General features: G+C 37.7%; 1 protein-coding gene and 1 long non-coding RNA gene across 10 annotated transcripts; one reads left to right on the forward strand and one right to left on the reverse strand.

Annotated features, from left to right (window-relative positions):
• The first annotated feature begins 2049 nt into the window (after positions 1-2049).
• LOC122000226 lies at positions 2050-2551 on the forward strand. The gene is made up of 3 exons (XR_006117035.1): positions 2050-2122; positions 2194-2287; positions 2498-2551. It is a non-coding gene; the product is annotated as an uncharacterized LOC122000226 (long non-coding RNA).
• A 10484-nt stretch (positions 2552-13035) lies between these two features.
• Positions 13036-18879, reverse strand: LOC122001658 (probable LRR receptor-like serine/threonine-protein kinase At5g59680). Of its 9 annotated transcripts, none has more exons than XM_042556520.1 (9): positions 17471-17548; positions 16260-16486; positions 16135-16184; positions 15905-16031; positions 15207-15271; positions 14927-15113; positions 14014-14330; positions 13539-13690; positions 13036-13467 (listed from the first exon to the last, which is right to left on the reverse strand). In XM_042556520.1, exons 6-9 carry the CDS (start codon positions 15100-15102, stop codon positions 13162-13164), a joined length of 951 nt encoding a protein of 316 aa, XP_042412454.1. In that variant the 5' UTR covers positions 15103-15113; positions 15207-15271; positions 15905-16031; positions 16135-16184; positions 16260-16486; positions 17471-17548; the 3' UTR covers positions 13036-13161. The 9 variants fall into 9 exon arrangements, with proteins under 9 accessions (XP_042412454.1, XP_042412456.1, XP_042412458.1 ...); XM_042556528.1 differs by lacking the exons at positions 13036-13467; positions 14014-14330; positions 16135-16184 and adding exons at positions 17086-17149; positions 18592-18650; positions 18744-18851 and having other exon boundaries at positions 13563-13690; positions 17471-17915; XM_042556526.1 differs by lacking the exons at positions 13036-13467; positions 14014-14330; positions 16135-16184 and adding exons at positions 17086-17149; positions 18592-18659; positions 18744-18851 and having other exon boundaries at positions 13563-13690; positions 17471-17915.
• Between the last annotated feature and the right edge of the window lie 614 nt (positions 18880-19493).

The following is a 19493-nucleotide window of genomic DNA, read 5'->3' on the forward strand; positions in this document are numbered from 1 at the left end:
TATATCTTACTACTCATGTCCATTGGTATTCGCTGAGTTGTTGAACTCACCCCCGTTGACACTATCTTTTCAGGTGCCAGGTTATTTATGGTGTCGCTTGGAGCATCCTGTCTGCTGGTCCCCACGTCACATCAGAAGCCATATCTCCGCATTTTTGTTATTTGATCTTGGTATATGAGATGTATGTATTTGACTTTGTGTGTTCCGGTTTTGTGTTCGGAGTGTTGATGCTGTATGTGATGTTTTGTATTGGTTGTTGGTTGTGTAAGCCTAGCCGGCTAGCAGTCTTTGTGTTTTGGTTTGTATTTGGTTTTTGTCATTTTCCGTGTTTTGGTTTTGTTCCAGCCGAGTGGGCTGATGATATATATATATATATAACTGCGTGGTTGTGTGTATATATTCCAGCCGCCTGTGGCTGATGTATATTGTGTATGTAGAAAGTGTCAGATTGTCCGCCGTACAGGGGAGGTGCTGCCGAAATTTCTTCGGACAGGGACTCCTCCAGGGCGTGACACATTCATAATTACACATATAGAGATGCTTATAAGTTGTGATCTAATCACAAGTTCTCTCATACTATGAATCATATTGTGAACATTCAATAAGTGAGTTTAAGATCCAATCAAACACATATAGAATGTACACTCAAGTAGTGAATCTTTATTTATCCAATAAATAGGTACAAACCATAAGGTGATTACCTTAGGACACCTCTCAAACATAACATAATATAGGTTAGTAGTGTTGTATATATGTTTCAAACATAGTATCAATAGAAAGAAAATATATATAATTCCTAGAATTAAGTGGTGAAAATTAAAGGATGGGAAGCAAAATATATTTAAGGAGAAGGTAAGAGTACAAGTATTAGGTGAAATATATGGTAACTCTAATATGACATGGGTAAGATGATATCAAAGTTGAAAATAGTGGCTAAGAGTGTACTCGGTAAAAAGGACATGCACCACTAAGTAAGGAATCTTGGTGGTGGAATGAGAAAGTACAAGAGAGAATAAAGAAAAAGTGAATGGCTTATAAGAAATTATATATTTGTAAGAACCAATAACACTTAAAAATATATAGTAGCAAAGAAAGAGGCTAAGAAAGTAGTAAATGAAGTAAAGAATGTCACTTTTGAACTATTATATCAAAAATTAGATACAAAAGAAGAGGAAAGAAATATTTATAGAATAGCTAAAGTGAGAGAAAGGAAGATAAGAGATCTTATCCAAATAAAATGTATTAAAGATGAATGTAATAGGGTTGTAAAATACTGGAAAATAGGCGAATACGAATAAAGGAATTTTCCGGAATTTTTGGTAATTTTTCGGGAATTTTTCGGAGCTTCTACGGACGAGTTGACGGGGATAAAAATGTGGTCCGAAAAAGCATGTTTAGGCTACCCCATTTAAGTGAGGAAAAGTTTATATATTTAATTCTTTTTCCTTTTCCTTATTTTTTCTTTCCCGTTTTCTTTTTCCCTCCCGCAAGCCTGAGCCATCCCCGACGCCTTCCCCTCGGACCCGACGGCTGTGCCCTAACCGCTCGACGCCGGTTGTTTCCTCCCTTCCACTCCTTCTTCTTCTCCACTTCGCCTCCCAGTGCCGAGTTCTTTCTCCTCTTGGCAGCGTCGCCGGCCACCTCCTCTGTACCGGCCACTAGATCTGACCCAGCGCCATTGTTGCCTTTGCCCTAATGCCGCCAACCGAGCCTTCTCCGCCGCTGGGATCAAGACGCGCCGCTCGACCTTGTGAGCCGACGCCGACTGTCGGCCCTCCTTCTGATTTCCGCGACAGTGAGCCCTAGTTTTTGAAGCCGCCGTCGCCACTAGATCGCCACCGTGCCCTAGCTAGTAGCCGGCGTTGTACGGAGTAGAGCCACCCCTCACTGTTCCGCCTCTTCTCTGTTTTTGAGCAATCCTTCGTTGTGGTAGAATTAGGTCACGGTTAAGGTAAGTTTGATTCTTGGTTTTTGGATTTTTGTTCTTGATCAGAATAGAGTAGTTGTGATCAATAAATTTGCGCTTGTTTTCTAGCAGAAAAACTTGGAATTTCCAGCAGCAATCATTTTGTGCTGGCAGCAACAGTCCTGGTGTGGATCAACAAGCACAGCTACGAGATAGGTAAGAAAAATTAGGTATTTTTGGTTTGTGATCTCATCTTGAACCGACAGTGAGGAAGAATTTTCTAATAGGACTTGCTGTGGGGTTTTCTTGGTTCAACAATTTAATCCAGTAGTTGTTTACATTAGATCCAGCAGCAACTACAGTTGTGAATTGAGGTAAGAGGTAAAGAATTTGATCATCTTGTAGATGATTGGTTGATAGGTTAGCAAGGAATGTTAATTTAGGTTATGTTTTGTATTTGGTATGAGTTAGATTCTGGGTGAGATTTATGTGGTTGTTGATTAGGGTTTTTCCCTAATCTAGTGTAGGAGATTTTTATTTAGCTATTTATAGGTGTGTAGTTAAATAAAAAGATTTATTTGTTTGATACAGGACTTTGACGCGAGACGAGTATCTCGGAGTCAGATTTGGATCATTTTATCGGAGGCGGGTACTTTTGACTTATGTCATTTGATATACATAGTAGTGAATTTAACAAGTTGCATTAATTATGTTCCTTATTTATTCCGGTTAGTCACTATCCAATACCTGTTATATGATTGATTGATTGCTTGATTTGCATCTCATGTATACTTTACCTACTTATACATGTTTATAGGGGTAGTGATATACCATGCTTCACCATGTTCAGGACCTAGGTTTTTATACCTTCTGTGTACCTTTGATTTGAGTTGATTCGTTGACCTATGATACACTTTTATATATCTATGGATTAGGTCAGGACAATTTGTTGTTAGTGTCATGCACCATTTGCATGATTGCATGCTGTGCGATAGTCCGCTCCATTATTGTTGAGCACATCGCCAGTTACATGGATCTGCACACACCACCACTCATGGGTTAGTGGTCGATTCAGGCTGAGTGTGTTGCAGCAGGGACTTTGTTAGGCACCGTTGGTCCGCTCATGGGTAGTGTGACACAACGTGTTATCCGGCAGGGATTCCTCCCCGTCATCGTGTACCGGGAGTTGAGAGCATTGCCCTCCCCCATTTATGATTTGGGGTAGGAGGATAGGTGTACTCCGACAGCATCCCGTCCACACGGTCACTCATCAGGAGTAGTGACGACAGAGTGCACGGTTATCACAGCCCTACCCACTCACTATTGGGTGTGAGATGATCGACTAGAGTCAGGGGTGACCAGGACGCATCATTGGCATCATATGCATGATGCATTTATTGCTTGTGTTTGTGTTTGCTGCATTTATATGCTGCATATTGTTTGGATACCTATGATTGACATGCATACAGGATTTCCATATCACTCGGACTGTTTGTCCTTATACCCCGGTCCTGGTTAGTACAGTATTCTCCTGTTTACTTCAGTTGCATATTTATCTTTCTTATCAGGAGACTGTACGCATGATTAGTGCTAGGTGTTATTTCCCTACTTTGTATATCAATTGTACCTGCTGAGTGTTGGACTCACCCCGCCTCCATTGTTGATATTTTCAGGTTGATGCTGTCAGGAGAGAGTTCCAGTTGCTGGTCCCTGCAGACCTCGAGGATATGATTGGTTTTCTTTTGGTTTCTTTTCTGTTCTAGACTGTTTTGAACTTGTTATGTTTTGGATTATTTTACTTATGGACATTGTATGGATTTTATTATGTCGATGGATTTGGATTTGGATTTATTCTACTACATGCCTGCCTGGACGGCAGAAGAGGTGAGTTCATCGGATTTGAGCTTTACGAGTGTAGTGGAGTAGGGTTGATTTCGAGTCAGGGTATTATCTTTCTGTTACTTGTTATATAAACTGCGTGGAATGTGTGGTTGTATTTTTATTGTTTTTATTATTCTAGCCGCCTGTGGCTGAGGTATGTGAGGATGTAGAAAAGTTTCAGATTGTCCACCGTACAGGGGAGATGCTGCCGAAATTTTCTCGGACAGGGACTCCTCTGGGGCGTGACAATTTAGTGGTATCAGAGCACAGGTATACGATCTTTTGTTTTCATATTTTTGATGTTTGGGATAACCTGATACCAATTTATTTACTTAGTATCAGAGCGCCAAGTTTGGCGATACTTGTTGGATTTTTGTATTTTGGATTTTCGAGATTTATCTGATACCAATTTATTGGTATCAGAGCAGGTTATGGATACCTGCTTTTGGTGTTCTGGATTTTTGGATGTCTATTTCGGTTTGTACGGATTTCTGTTATGGTTATGTTTCGGACTTCCGTTTCGGATTTATATGGATTTCTAATGATTTTCTCGTTTGGAATTTTGAGGTCAGAAGTTGGGGACTGGACAGCGATGGAACATCTCCAGACGGCAAATAGGTATGATGTTTATTTTATGATAGTTAGGACATCTATTAGCACTTTATCTTTATTACCTGTCTGGTTGTTGTAGCCATATTACATGTGATGGGTTAGCCACTGATCTTGGTCGACCCTAATAGAGATCAAGGATTACAGTCTCTGGTAATTTTTCATATCATACCATCAGTAGTTTTAGCTTCTGTTACTACTATTAGGAGATGGAGGCACATATCAGCCTCTGCTATTGTTAGCTGGGTAATGAATGATACCTATATATTCCTGTGGACTTAGCTAGTAGAGTTTTTATACTCGTATCTTTTGGATAATAGGGTATCCGATACGATGAAAATTGGGCATTGGAGAGTTATCATGTTTGATCATTGTTGAGAATGATTTGAGGTTGAGGGATATTGGAAGATCAGATATTGTGATGTGTTGATTTCTAATGATTTATGAGAGTAAATGTTATGTGATTGTTTGATGATCTATTGTGGATAACTATTTTGATGATCTATATTTGGGTTGTTGTTGATGGCGACATAGTGAGTGTCATGTATGATATTCACAGGTTTGATGATTATAGTTGGTGATCAGATTATAATCGGGTGCTAGAGAGAGTTTACGGTTAAATGTGCCGATGAGATTTTAATAAATCTGGTTGGCTGTGGTTAGTTAACAGGATGATGAAAATTGATATTTGTTTCATCTGATATTGGACTATGTGGATAAATAATGATTTGATGTTTTGAATGCTAACTTGCCCTCATGGGGAGTAGAGACTGATTCATCTGATATTATGTGGGCTGATATTTTTGAGGATAAAAATGAGAGTGTCTTGATGTTCTTGAATTCTGACTTTTTCTTTTGGGTTGTACACATGTATACATATGATATTATGTGGGTTGACATTCTCTAGTTTGAGTTGATGTAATTAGTGTTAAATTGACCATGAACTGATTTAGTTATTTGATAATGTAGTATACTATTTGATCTGAGTTAATTTTCATTAGTAAATATTGATTTACTCTTGTTAGATCGGTCAGTAGAAGACTGATTTACGTTTGTCGAGTTGGGTAGTCGTGGTTTGATATACCTTAGTTGCTTGTGGAGGATTAAGGTATTCTTCATTAGTTAGTAGATGAATGATTTAGTTTTGTTGGTTGATCAGTAGAGGATCGACATACTATATTTTTTTAGAGGTTCGAATCTTTAGGTTATTTGTGCTTAGTTATGTATCTAGAGCACATTTGAGTACATGTTTTGTACTGGCGTGGAAAGGACTGATTTAGTCATATATCATTGTCGGCTTGTATAGGTTATAAAGGATCGATGTATCCTATTCCATGAAGACTTTGACCGTGGACTGTATATACCTGGTGGGATAACTTAGAGGGTGTATTGGAATATGCGACCCCGCTGATGTAAGGAAGTGTAGAGCTAATTGTTTAACACTTATGGGATACAATCGTTACTAGTGTATACTGGGAGAGTACATTTTGGATTCATGATGATAAAATTTTTCCCATTAGATATGGTCTTGGTAGTGTATGACATTGACTTGCAATGTTATACCATTGTGTGTATATCTTTCTTGTCCGATACTAGTTCCTTTGAACCTATAGCAGGGTTGTTACTGGATGATTAGGCTGCTTTATTTTGGGTTGCTTTTGATTGATGTATTCATGCTTGATACGTATGCATGAATTTTGTTTAGATATACCCGTAACCCATGAGTGTTGGTAGCATAAGGTTGGTCTCTTTGATTGAGCTGGTATGATGATTTTGCATGTCTATGTTGCATGTATATTATGATTGTTATGTGTTGAAGGAGTCCTGTGGTAGACTGTCCATTTGCAAGTAGTATATGTATCCATGTTCTGATATGGTTTGTAGGTTCCTTGTGGATCATAGATATATAGTTCGGTGTATGTTTCTGGATGTATTATTGAAGATATCTTGTCGATTAAATCCGGGTTGTAGTATAAGTACATCGGTGGTGTTTTGATGGAGGCATTTTGTCGATTTAATCTGAGTTGTGATATGTACATATATGTTTGGTGTGGTATCTGAGGTATCTTTTTGATTATGTTTGATTTGTGAGTGCACCTGGGTTTAGTATGCATTGTTGGAGATATCACGATGATTTATACCTATGTTGTGAGTATGTTTGGTGTGTACTAATTGGAGAATTATGTCGATCATACATATGTTGTGTGAGCACGTGTGCCAGGTATATATTGGTAGCAGCATGATGATTCTACTTATGATGAATGCAGAATGTGGAGTGACTGCATTATGTCATTTGTTGGATTAACTCATCAACTAATTCTCCTATCAGTGGATGACCCACTAGGATGCTGATAGAGTTGATGATGGATTTGATTAGTTTACTAGGTTGTTATAGCCTAGGCTAACCACAGTGATTTGTGGTAGAGAGATCTTGTACAGTCTCTAGCTGGATAGTTAGGTGCCTTGGGGTACTTATGTATTATTTTGTGGTGGAGAGTTGCTCCCACATATTACGGATTGCTGGTAGCGGAGCATTGCCCCTATATTTATTGCGATACATATTTCAGATTATTTATGGTGGAGTGTTGCTCCCACATATTGAGGATTTCTTGTGGTAGAGCGTTGCTCCCACATATGTGGTGTTTTCTGTGATGGAGCGTTGCTCTCACATGGGAGGATTGATTCTTTGGTGATTTATGTTATTGATGATCAGATTTTCGACTTATTATTGGAGATCTTATGGTTAGAAATGTCTGTGATACGGACATTATGTGTCTTGGTTTTGGCCATATAGGCTTACAGAGTCTTAGATGTTTTCAGAGACTTGATGATTTTGGTATTTCCAGGATGTTGGGATCGATTTTCATTGTCTTTGTTGACGATATTGTGATCTATTTCGGATCAGCGGTGAGTCACGCACATCATCTTTGCATAGTTCTAGAGGTGTTTCGATGGAAATGTCTAGATGTGAAGATCAGTAGTGCATATTTTGGTTGTCTTCTGTGAGATGTTTGAGACATACAGTCACCAGTAGGAGTATACCGTAGTTCCATAGGAGATCGAGGTTATTACCGTTGAGAGTAGACGGAGTCTATAGAAGAGGCTTGCAATTTCCTTTGCTTGACTTGATATTCCGGAGATACGTTGAGGGTTTCTCACGGATTTCTATGCTACTTACACGCCTGACCATGAAAGGCGTGAAGTTTACTTGGACTGAGGATTGCAAGACCAGCTTCTAGGAGCTGAGGCAGAGACTAGTGCCGACTTTGATTTGTGGTTTTTACCTTCGAAGAGGACAGATTCGTGCTCTACACCGACGCGTCTCTACAGGGTATGGGTGCTGTTCTGATGCAGCACGGTAGAGTATTCTTATATGCTTCTCGATAGTTGAAGGAGCATGAGAAGAAATACCCAGTTCATGATCTGGAGTTGGCCGCTATTATTTTTGCCTTAAGGATTTGGCGGCATTACCTGTATGATATTACATTGAGATTCTCACTGACCATCAGAGTCTCAAATATCTGTTCACTCAGAAGGAACTTAATTTTCGACAGAGGAGATGGATGGAGTTCCTGAAGGATTATGATTGTACCATTAGCTATCACCTGGGAAAAGCTAATGTGGTTGCCGATGCACTTAGCTAGAAGTCCAGAGGGACTTTAGCTTGCCACCGAGTTGTGGTCACAGACTTGATTCAGGGTTTCTCCGAGTTAGACCTTGAGGAGAAGGGACAGACAGAGCAGGGTATTCTTGTTACCATAGTTGCTCAGTCGTCGATCAGGATGAGAATCCGAGCGGCCCAGTTGTTGGGACCTCATAGAGCTCAGTGTGAGGCAGAGTGGTCCATACTATCAGACGGAGGATGTTAGAGGTATAAGACTGCCAGAAGTTTTATGCTGACCGGAGTCGGAGACTCTTAGAGTTCTCCATTTGTGACCATGTATTTCTGCGAATTTCACCCACGAAAGGGGTGAAGAGATTTGGCCTCAGAGGCGGGCACGATGTATTCCACGTATCTATGCTGAGAAGATACGTACCTGACCCGACGCATGTGCTGACAGATGTCACAATTCCAGTTCAACCTGACATTTCTTATGAGGAGATTCCGATACGGATTTTGGACCGAAAGGAGCGTCAGTTATGGAACAAGACTATCCGGCTGGTTAAAGTCGGATGACAGCATCATTCGGACGAGGAGGCTACTTGGGAGCTCGAGGATACTATCCGAGCTCGATATCCCCATCTTTTTACTTGAGGTATGTGATTCACTTTTTCGTTCAGCATTTATACTGCCTGTCTATTGTTAGTACTTGCTGATGGTAGATAACGAAATTTGGGGACCAAATTTTTATTAGTGGGGGAGAATGTAAAATACCAGAAAATTGGCGAATAGGAATAAAGGAATTTTCCGAAATTTTTGGTAATTTTTCGGGAATTTTTCGGAGCTCGTACGGACGAGTTGACGGAGATAAAAATGGGGTCCGGAAAAGCCTGTTTAGGCTACCCCATTTAAGTAAGGAAAAGTTTATATATTTAATTCTTTTTCTTTTTCCTTATTTTTTCTTTCCCGTTTTCTTTTTCCCTCCCGCGAGCCCGAGCCATCCCTGACGCCTTCCCCTCGGACCCGACGGCTGTGCCCTAACCGCTCGGCGCCGATTGTTTCCTCCCTTCCACTCCTTCTTCTTCTCCACTTCACCTCCCAGTGCCGAGTTCTTTCTCCTCTTGGCAGCGTCGCCGGCCACCTCCTCTGTACCGGCCACCAGATCTGACCCAGCGTCGTTGTCGCCTTTTCCCTAACGCCGCCAACCGAGCCTTCTCCGTCGCTGGGATCAAGATGCGCCGCTCGACCTTGTGAGCCCACGCCGACTGTCGGCCCTCCTTCTGATTTCCGCGACAGTGAGCCCTAGTTTTTGAAGCCGCCGTCGCCACTGGATCGCCGCCGTGCCCTAGCTAGTAGCCGGCGTTGCACGGAGTAGAGCCACCCCTCACTGTTCCGCCTCTTCTCTGTTTTTGAGCAATCCTTCGTTGTGGTAGAATTAGGTCATGGTTAAGGTAAGTTTGATTCTTGGTTTTTGGATTTTTGTTCTTGATCAGAATAGAGTAGTTGTGATCAAGAAATTTGCGCTTGTTTTCTAGCAGAAAAACTTGGAATTTCCAGCAGCAATCATTTTGTGCTGGCAGCAACAGTCCTGGTGTGGATCAACAAGCACAGCTACGAGATAGGTAAGAAAAATTAGGTATTTTTGGTTTGTGATCTCATCTTGAACCGACAGTGAGGAAGAATTTTCTAACAGGACTTGCTGTAGGGTTTTCTTGGTTCAGCAATTTAATCCAGTAGTTGTTTACATTAGATCCAGCAGCAACTACAGTTGTGAATTGAGGTAAGAGGTAAAGAATTTGATCATCTTGTAGATGATTGGTTGATAGGTTAGCAAGGAATGTTAATTTACGTTATGTTTTGTATTTGGTATGAGTTGGATTCTGGGTGAGATTTATGTGGTTGTTGATTAGGGTTTTTGCCCTAATCTAGTGTAGGAGATTTTTATTTAGCTATTTATAGGTGTGTAGTTAAATAAAAAGATTTATTTGTTTGACACAGGACTTTGACGCGAGACGAGTATCTCGGAGTCAGATTTGGATCATTTTATCGGAGGCGGGTACTTTTGACTTATGTCATTTGATATACATAGTAGTGAATTTAACAAGTTGCATTAATTATGTTCCTTATTTATTCCGGCTAGTCACTACCCAATACCTGTTATATGATTGATTGATTGCTTGATTTGCATCTCATGTATACTTTACCTGCTTATACATGTTTATAGGGGTAGTGATATACCATGCTTCACCATATTCAGGACCTAGGTTTTTATACCTTCTGTGTACCTTTGATTTGAGTTGATTCGTTGACCTATGATACACTTTTATATATCTATGGATTAAGTCAGGACAATTTGTTGTTAGTGTCATGCACCATTTGCATGATTGCATGCTGTGCGATAGTCCACTCCATTATTGTTGAGCACATCGCCAGTTACATGGATCTGCACACACCACCACTCATGGGTTAGTGGTCGATTCAGGCTGAGTGTGTTGCAGCAGGGACTTTGTTAGGCACCGTTGGTCCGCTCATGGGTAGTGTGACACAACGTGTTATCCGGCAGGGATTCCTCCCCGTCATCGTGTACCGGGAGTTGAGAGCATTGCCCTCCCCCATTTATGATTTGGGGTAGGAGGATAGGTGTACTCCGACAGCATCCTGTCCACACGGTCACTCATCAGGAGTAGTGACGACAGAGTGCACGGTTGTCACAGCCCTACCCACTCGGCCTCACTATTGGGTGTGAGATGATCGACTAGCGTCAGGGGTGACCAGGACGCATCATTGGCATCATATGCATGATGCATTTATCGCTTGTGTTTGTGTTTGCTGCATTTATATGCTGCATATTGTTTGGATACCTATGATTGACATGCATACAGGATTTCCATATCACTCGGACTGTTTGTCCTTATACCCCGGTCCTGGTTAGTACAGTATTCTCCTGTTTACTTCAGTTGCATATTTATCTTTCTTATCAGGAGACTGTACGCATGATTAGTGCTAGGTGTTATTTCCCTACTTTGTATATCAATTGTACCTGCTGAGTGTTGGATTCACCCCGCCTCCATTGTTGATATTTTTAGGTTGATACTGTCAGGAGAGAGTTCCAGTTGCTGGTCCCTGCAGACCTAGAGGATATGATTGGTTTTCTTTTGGTTTCTTTTCTGTTCTAGACTGTTTTGAACTTGTTATGTTTTGGATTATTTTACTTATGGACATTGTATGGATTTTATTATGTCGATGGATTTGGATTTGGATTTATTCTACTACATGCCTGCCTGGACAGCAGAAGAGGTGAGTTCATCGGATTTGAGCTTTACGAGTGTAGTGGAGTAGGGTTGATTTCGAGTCAGGGTATTATCTTTCTGTTTACTTGTTATATAAACTGCGTGGAATGTGTGGTTGTATTTTTATTATTTTTATTATTCCAGCCGCCTGTGGCTGAGGTATGTGAGGATGTAGAAAAGTTTCAGATTGTCTACCGTACAGGGGAGATGCTGCCGAAATTTTCTCGGACAGGGACTCCTCTGGGGCGTGACAAGGGTACTAGTAAATGCTGGAGAAATAAAAGAGTGACGGAACAGGTATTTTCATCAACTTTTTAATGAAGGTTTAAGTGACCAGTTTAACTTAGGTAATTTAAGTAGGTTAAAAGAGTATAGAAATTTAAATTTTTATCGTAGAATTCAAACTTCAGAAGTAGAATAAGGTTTAAATGAGATGCACAATAGAAAAATTGTTGGACCAGATTATATTCTGATAGAGATATGAAAGTGCTTAGGGAAATAAAGTATTGAATAACTTACAAAATTATTTAATATGGTATTGAAAATGAAAAAAAAAATGTCTGATTAATAGAAGTTAAGTACTCTAGTTCCCTTATATAAGAATAAGGGAGACGTACAAAATTATGCAAACTATAGGGGTATTAGACTAATGAGTCATAACATGAAATATTGGGAAAAAGTAATAGAAAAAAGATTAAGGAAAGAGACCATGGTGACCGAAAATTAATTTGGGTTAATGCCTATAAGGTCGACAATAGAAGCTATACATTTTCTTAAACAACTAATTGAAAAATATCGGGAGCAAAAATAAGATCTACACATGGTATTCATTAACTTAGAAAAAGCTTATAATAAAATCACAAGAGAAATTATATGGAGAATTTTAGAAAAGAGAGGTGTTAGCGTAACATATATTGGATTAATTAAGGATATGCATGAGGATATAACGACCATAGTAAAGACTTCAGGCAAAGTAACTGAAGTATTTCTAATAAAGATAAGGTTACATCAAGGATCAGCTCTAAATCCCTATTTTTTTTACATTAATTATGGATGAACTCACTACACACATGCAAGACACAATACCGTGATGCATGTTATTTGCAAATTATATTATTTTGATAGATAAAACACGTGAATGAGTAAAAGGAAAAGATTTTAGGCTTAGTAGAATAAATATAAAATATATAGAATTTAAGTTTAGCAATATTAAACGTAATGAGACAATTATTAAGATAGAAGATGATAAGTTGCCCGAAACTAAGAGCTTTAAATATTTAGGATCATTTTTACAAAACGATGAAGGGATTGAGAGAGATGTCTTACATAGAATATACACAGGATAGTTGAAATGGAGGAGAACATTGAGTGTTTTATGTGACCGTAAAATACCTACCTCTAAAACTTAAAGGAAAGTTCTACAAATATCAGTTAGATCTGCTATGTTATATGCAATTGAATGTTAAGGTATAACTCAAGTATATTAGCAAAAGATAAGAGTTACAGAGATGAGGATGTTAAGGTGGATGTGTGGGCATACGAGAATGAAAAGAATAATGAGAGCATTAGAAAGAAAGTCGGAGTTGCATCTATTGAGGAAAAACTCCGAAAGACATGTTTAAGATGATATAAGCATGTATTTAAATAACTAATAAATGTTCCAGTTAGACGAAATGAAACTATAACAAAAACACATATTAAACGAGAAAGAGAAAAATCAAAAAAGACTTGGTTGAAATAACTCAATGGCGTAAAATGATCCATATAGCCAACCCCATTTAGTGGGATCAGGCTTGGCTACAGTTTGAATTGTAGTTACAATGTGTTGTATGACATTTTCCTCCAGTGGAATGAAAAATATGGAATGTTGACGACTAGTCGTCGTAGAGCTCCTTGCGCTTGCGCTTCCAAATTTTAGGCGAATCAACGGGAGGGCCATCCACCTCTAAAATTTCCATACTCTCCAACTTCATTTCTAGTGTCTGTTTAGTCCTTTTACATTCAACAATTTTTTCTTCCAAAACTTTCAACCTGCTCAAAAGAGTTGCGCTCTCTTCAACCATCATATTTATCTCCTCACCTAGGTCATCCCTTTGGTTGATTATGAAATCCATTTTTTCTATCGTGACACCTTCCTGCACTGGGTCATGCCATTTGAAATAACCACAATCGCCTGCCATCTACAAAAGGAACATACAAATAATTCCCAGGAAAAGTATATTGCGAGATCTAAGATAAATGAAAATCGTACTTTCCAATTTTTGCATCGCCAAAACCTTCTACCAGGGGTATTTTCTGTCCATGATGTGAACAAGTTGGCCGACAGTTGATGCATGCATAAGGGGCGATCAGCTTGAGCAATTGAGGTTACAAATGCTTCTTCCACTTCTTTATTTTCCATATCTGAACAGAGCGGTAGACAAATACTGAGAATGTGAAAAGAAACATTGTCCATTGCTGTGATTAACTATGTGCAACTGCTACCACAAATGTAGCATACATCAGCAAATATTTATGTCCTACTTTGCAAAGATTATCATCTCTTCAGGAAATCATTTCTCATATATTTTTATGGTTATCCGAGATGCCTAGATGTTTTGTAAAAATTATGGAACAAAAAATGGTAATATGACATTTCCATCTTATTTTCTAAGAAATCTATTCACAAAAAGGTACCAAAAACATAATGCCATATTCAACTGTAAGGTGGGATTGGTTAGTCTCACCATCCAAGGGCTTGATTTCAATGATCTCTTTAAGTTGGATTGCTACTTCCGCCATTTGAGGTCTCCTACTAGCTGATGAGTCTGTGCAACTCAATGCTAGTTGAAGAACCTTCCGCATAGAGCTAGTGTCATAGCATTCATTCATACTTGTATCAACAAAATGTGCTTCACCGGCAACTCTCTGTGATATCCATCCGACAATGTGTTGCACTTCTGAGCCAGAAATTATCGGAGGTTGGCCAGTAATCATTTCCAGAAGGACTATCCCAAAGCTATAAACATCAGTTGCTTTACTGACGCGGCAAGTACAAAGATACCTAAAACAAGAAATTATGATCGCAATTGAAACAAAGCAGCAAGAAAAACTATTGTTATTTTGCCTTTTCCTAACAAACTAGAGGTGTGGTGACACTATCTGATGTTAAGAATGGAAATGAAAGAACAAGTAGCACTAAGTAATTGCAATTCCAAAAATTAAGCTTCATAGCTTCAAACCAAGTGTTAGGGAGATAGCAGAGTTTTTATTTAAATATTCTCATGTATCATCTCCAGCATAATTGTTATAAAAAAGATAGAACATGTAGTTTTTGAACATTTGCGAGACATCTTATTATTAATTTGCATGTGATTCTTTTGCAAGTTGCCCATATGTGGTTAACGAAGTTGTCACTTTGCCGATCGATCTCACTGCCCATTTATGTGCCAATAAAATAGCTTATGAAAAATTCACTATACATTTTTATTATTTATAAATTCATAACTTCCTCCCACACACCACACCATCTTCTTATTTATAACATAGAAATAATAACTAAACATAATCGGTAGTCATGCAATAAAGTGTTCTATTAGTCTCATGTGATTCTACATTATTTGACTACCTTGAGATAGTATGGTGGAGAAAAGAACTTACTCTGGATCAAGATACCCAGGCGTCCCAACCACTGCTGTGGTTACACTAGTGGCATTCTCATTCCAAGTCCTGGAAATTCCAAAATCTGTTATTTTAGCCTCTAAATCTGCACCCAAGAGAATGTTTGCGCTCTTCACATCCCTATGAACTATTGGTGGGTTGCATCCCGTGTGCATATAGTCCAATCCTAAATTTAGTATAGAGACTTCATGTCAAGTTAAGAGAAATATGCACAAATCCAAAATAAATTAAAAGTACAAAAAGATGCTTTGTTTAAAACCTTGTGCAGCTTGGTATGCAATTTGCAGTCTCTGTGCCCATGTCAACGCAGGAAACCAGTTTTACCTGCAATTGAGAGAACTTAAGAACAAGAAAAATCATAGTCGTTGCTGAAATATTGTTGAACCCCAAGTCTATGCATCTATATTTGGTAAAAGAAATCTAATACTCCAACCACATATTCAATGTTGCATGTTGCTTACAAAAGCAAATCTTGTGCAATATGAGAATCTAGCTGACTTTGCAACATTCAATGATTAGGGCCATTACAAACTATTGAAGACTTGTGCTCATTTAATAGCTTTTAATTTTAGGAAAAATAATGACGGAACATTAGATGAGTTGGTTATCATATATCCTGGTAAAGCCTGAGAAATTATCCTACCATGTGATGATTAGCTTCGGTTTCCGGACAGTCATGGGGGGCGTTAGGATAACGAATTTCACACTTTCTTGTAGAATAAAAGCATCTTGCACTTAAGCAATAAACAAGTAAAAGAAACCAACAACATGTCGAATATGATTAGGTAAACATTTTCTTGAATGTTTATCATTTTACTGCAAAATTCTATAAGTCTAAGCAAGAAACATACTCCTAGATCAGCATCACACATCTTATCATTTCTTTCTATGAGTCTTAGTTACACTAGGCAATCTGTTGATTCAAATTACAGTCTTAGAAATGTCATAGTGCAAAACCTCTAAGATGGTCTTGAAGGTTTCCTCGAGGCATGTACTCATAGACAATAGCAAGGTTACTTCCATCCTTGCAGTAGCCAATTAAAGAAATTAGATTCTTGTGGTGAACTTGTGTTAGGCTCCTCAACTGCAACACAATACAAAATGTTATGATGCATACTTATACATTTCTCAAAGTTCATTCTATCTTTAATTCAGTTAAGCACCGGTGGTCAATTACAATGGCGTACCCGAGTGTATTTTATTTTCACCATCATCTTCGAATTTGGTTGCTAGATTTCTATTTAAAAGCACAAATTAATTTATGGCCGAGGACACTTCAAAATTTGAAGGTTTAGTCAAATGAATTATATACCTCGGCGAAGAACTCCTTGTCACTCTGTTGTGATGAGTGTCTCTGTAACTTGATTGCAACATTAGTGCCATCTTCCAAAAGTCCATAATAGACTGTTCCGAATCCTCCTTTGCCAATGACCATCTTAAAGTTGTGTGTCATTTTTACTATTTGTTCATAGGTGAACAAGTGAGCATCACTTTGAAATCTACTGTTCGTAAATTTGGCAATTCTTTCTGCAACCAAACCTTCCATACAAAAACCACATTCACATAACTGAATTAGGTATGGATCCATCATATTTGCATAATTAAAACATTGATTAGTCATATGCCTAATTAGCTTCTAAAGCATTGATCACATTAGGAAATATGAAAAAGAAAGATCATTTCTCTCTTGTATTTTTGTTCTCCAAATTATAAGCACTACCAATTGAAGTAAAAAAAAAACAGTTGCAATTATGATGAAGCATGATGCTAGTGGTCTTCTCATGACTGATCTTATTAATGGGTTCAAACCATAAAATAGTCCTATAACATTTCACAAAACTAATTTATGAAGGGTGGACCGGACATTAGAAATTTTTTGTAGTTGCTGACAATTGAACTGAGAACAAGGGAGACAATTAGAGAAGGGCTTAAATTGTATCAACTGAAAGTTTTTAAGTTATTTAAATGATAAACATAAAATTTCTTTTTTTCCTTGGGATAGATTTATCTATCTTGTATTTATTTTTATAGTGGAAATTTTCATTTTTAATTTTGGTGTTGATAACCTTAATCTTTCTATATGCTTCTATTAGCATATGGATATAAGAATAAGTGAGTGTTTTTTCTCAAGCACAAACCTGGAATGTCTGATTCATCACTAGCATGTTCGTGCCAATTCACATTTATTTTTGTATCTTCATCCTGAAAAGAAGTAGAACCTTTTTTTTTGAAATTAATATAATGGTAGAACTTCAACTCATGATTAGCCTAAAACAATCATTTTGACAGTTCAGTAAATATAATCCACTGAATTTATTTGCACAATGCCAATGGGGTTCAATCATCATTTTATGAAGAAACACATTAGGTGTTAGACTGAGTTACGAAAAACTACCATAGTTAACTTGCACGAAGATGAAAAGCGCTGTATTATTCTTAGAAAATAAGTTTAAACTGATTGCATTAATCAAGAACGAGGATCAAAAATTCAAACCAAGCACATGAAAAAAGATGAGCATATACCTTAAACCGCCTAAAAACTTGTGTGAAATGGATGAGTGGAATAAGCGTCGAGTATTTTGCTATTGTTTCCTGTGCCCCTTTAAGTTGACTCTGAATTCTCTTACCATTGAACACTAAGTAGAAAGTGCTTCGTTGCTGGCAACTATCAGCGAGATTATAGCACTGAAACAAAACCTCCTCCATCTTTTGAAATGCTTCCATGGCAGCAGTATCAAGCACACTGTCATCAAGTATCTCCAACTGTCTTCCTACCAATTCTAGGTAGTCTGCTAACTCTTTAAATTCCTTCTTCATCATTTGTGCATTAGTAGCTGCCTTTATAACTTTAACAATCAAGGAAACTACCGTGGTCACATCACTTATAGTCGCCATATTCACTACCACCGACAAATTTTGTGCCCTATGAAGGAAGACCCCGCTTGTTCTATATTTTGATGTATGACACCTACAGTAAAGTGTTTTTTTTTTGAAAGAAGAATGAAGTTAGATGATTTAGATCCTGCTCACCTATAGGGATCATAGAATCAATAGCAATATACAAAAATGTCTTGAAATAATACCTGGGGCGGGAGATTTAATTAACTGAGATTCATTAGCTGAAATTTCACCTCTCATCAATACGTTTAGTTCGAGTATTTATAACACAACCAAGTAACACGGGTATTTGAGCAATTCGTCCGGTTATTTTTATGGAACTTTCCTCTTATATCATCAAACCATCACCCATTAATACAATCATGCAATATATAAATACTTTATCCAATTAGGAATACTAATCAGTAATAAAACTAAACAGAGTTGCATCTAACTAAACTAATGAACACAAATTAGAAGAAGTAACACAAATTAAATAGAAATTCAATTTTTAAAAGTTTTAAATATTATAAAAATTTTATTTTTATTATGGTAGACCCTCTTGTTTAGGATGATGGAAAATACAAAAGTAATGAACTTAGTGACACACTAAAGTGCTGAATTACATGCTTAACATATATGTTAAACCAATCATCTAAAATAGATTAAAATAGTTAGGGGGTATTTGGTATGAGCATGGGAATGAGAGTTATATCCACACTTCCAATGGATATTTGGATTATTACGAATTCAAATGTTACTTTTACCTTTCAACAATACATCTTCAAGATACTACTGCAATCTTCCTCTTCAGCAAATAAAGAACCTGTTGATTCTATCCTACAAATTAGATATATACTTTGAAACTTACCACTTGCAAAAAACTGAGTATGTATGAATTGAGTGATGTACTTCATACCTTAGCCAGATGAATCCCTGATCAAATCCCAGATGCAAATTTAACAAGAAGATGAAGAGAAAAGGCCAGAATGAGCCCCTTTTTTATCTCGCTTTCTAGTGTATTTAAACTTAACTTATCCCAGAAGCAAATTTATAATAGTTTTGATGGGGTTTACACTTTGCAGTTTCGAGGAACTCAGAATGTGAAGTCAACGGGGAAAATGGTGAAATAGGAACAAGGATTCCTGTATTGTATGCAGTTTGGAAGCTCTTTCTAAAGATCCTAGCGCGTTGAGCTAAGCAAAGCAAAAAAAAATATCCAATATGATCAGTCTAAAGAGATGGACAGTCAAATCGGTGGCAGAAGAGTAAATAACGCGTTACGACTATTCAACACTAACCAAAACGATTAATGTAGGTTAAAATAACTAATGAATACTATGTCAACTAATTTTTTTTTTTTTAAATAACCAATGATAATCAAAATTACCTAAATATTCAGGGTATTCGTAGTCATAAACCACTTAAAGAGGTTTATGCTCCACCATATTACTATCATATCAAAAGTTAAAAACCCTACTTCTTTTAAAAACTTCTCTCCACTATCATAAAACCTCTCTTTTAAAAACCTCACTTCTAAAATCCTCTCTCTACTATTTTTTTTATAAATTTAGTCCTAAGATTTTGATACATATTTATAAAAAGAAAAACTATAACTTTTTACTGAACCCAGTAGATAAATTTTCAAAATACTCAAATCACGCGCGTA

Source organism: Zingiber officinale, chromosome 7A (assembly GCF_018446385.1).
Source record: "Zingiber officinale cultivar Zhangliang chromosome 7A, Zo_v1.1, whole genome shotgun sequence".
Lineage (NCBI taxonomy): Eukaryota > Viridiplantae > Streptophyta > Magnoliopsida > Zingiberales > Zingiberaceae > Zingiber > Zingiber officinale.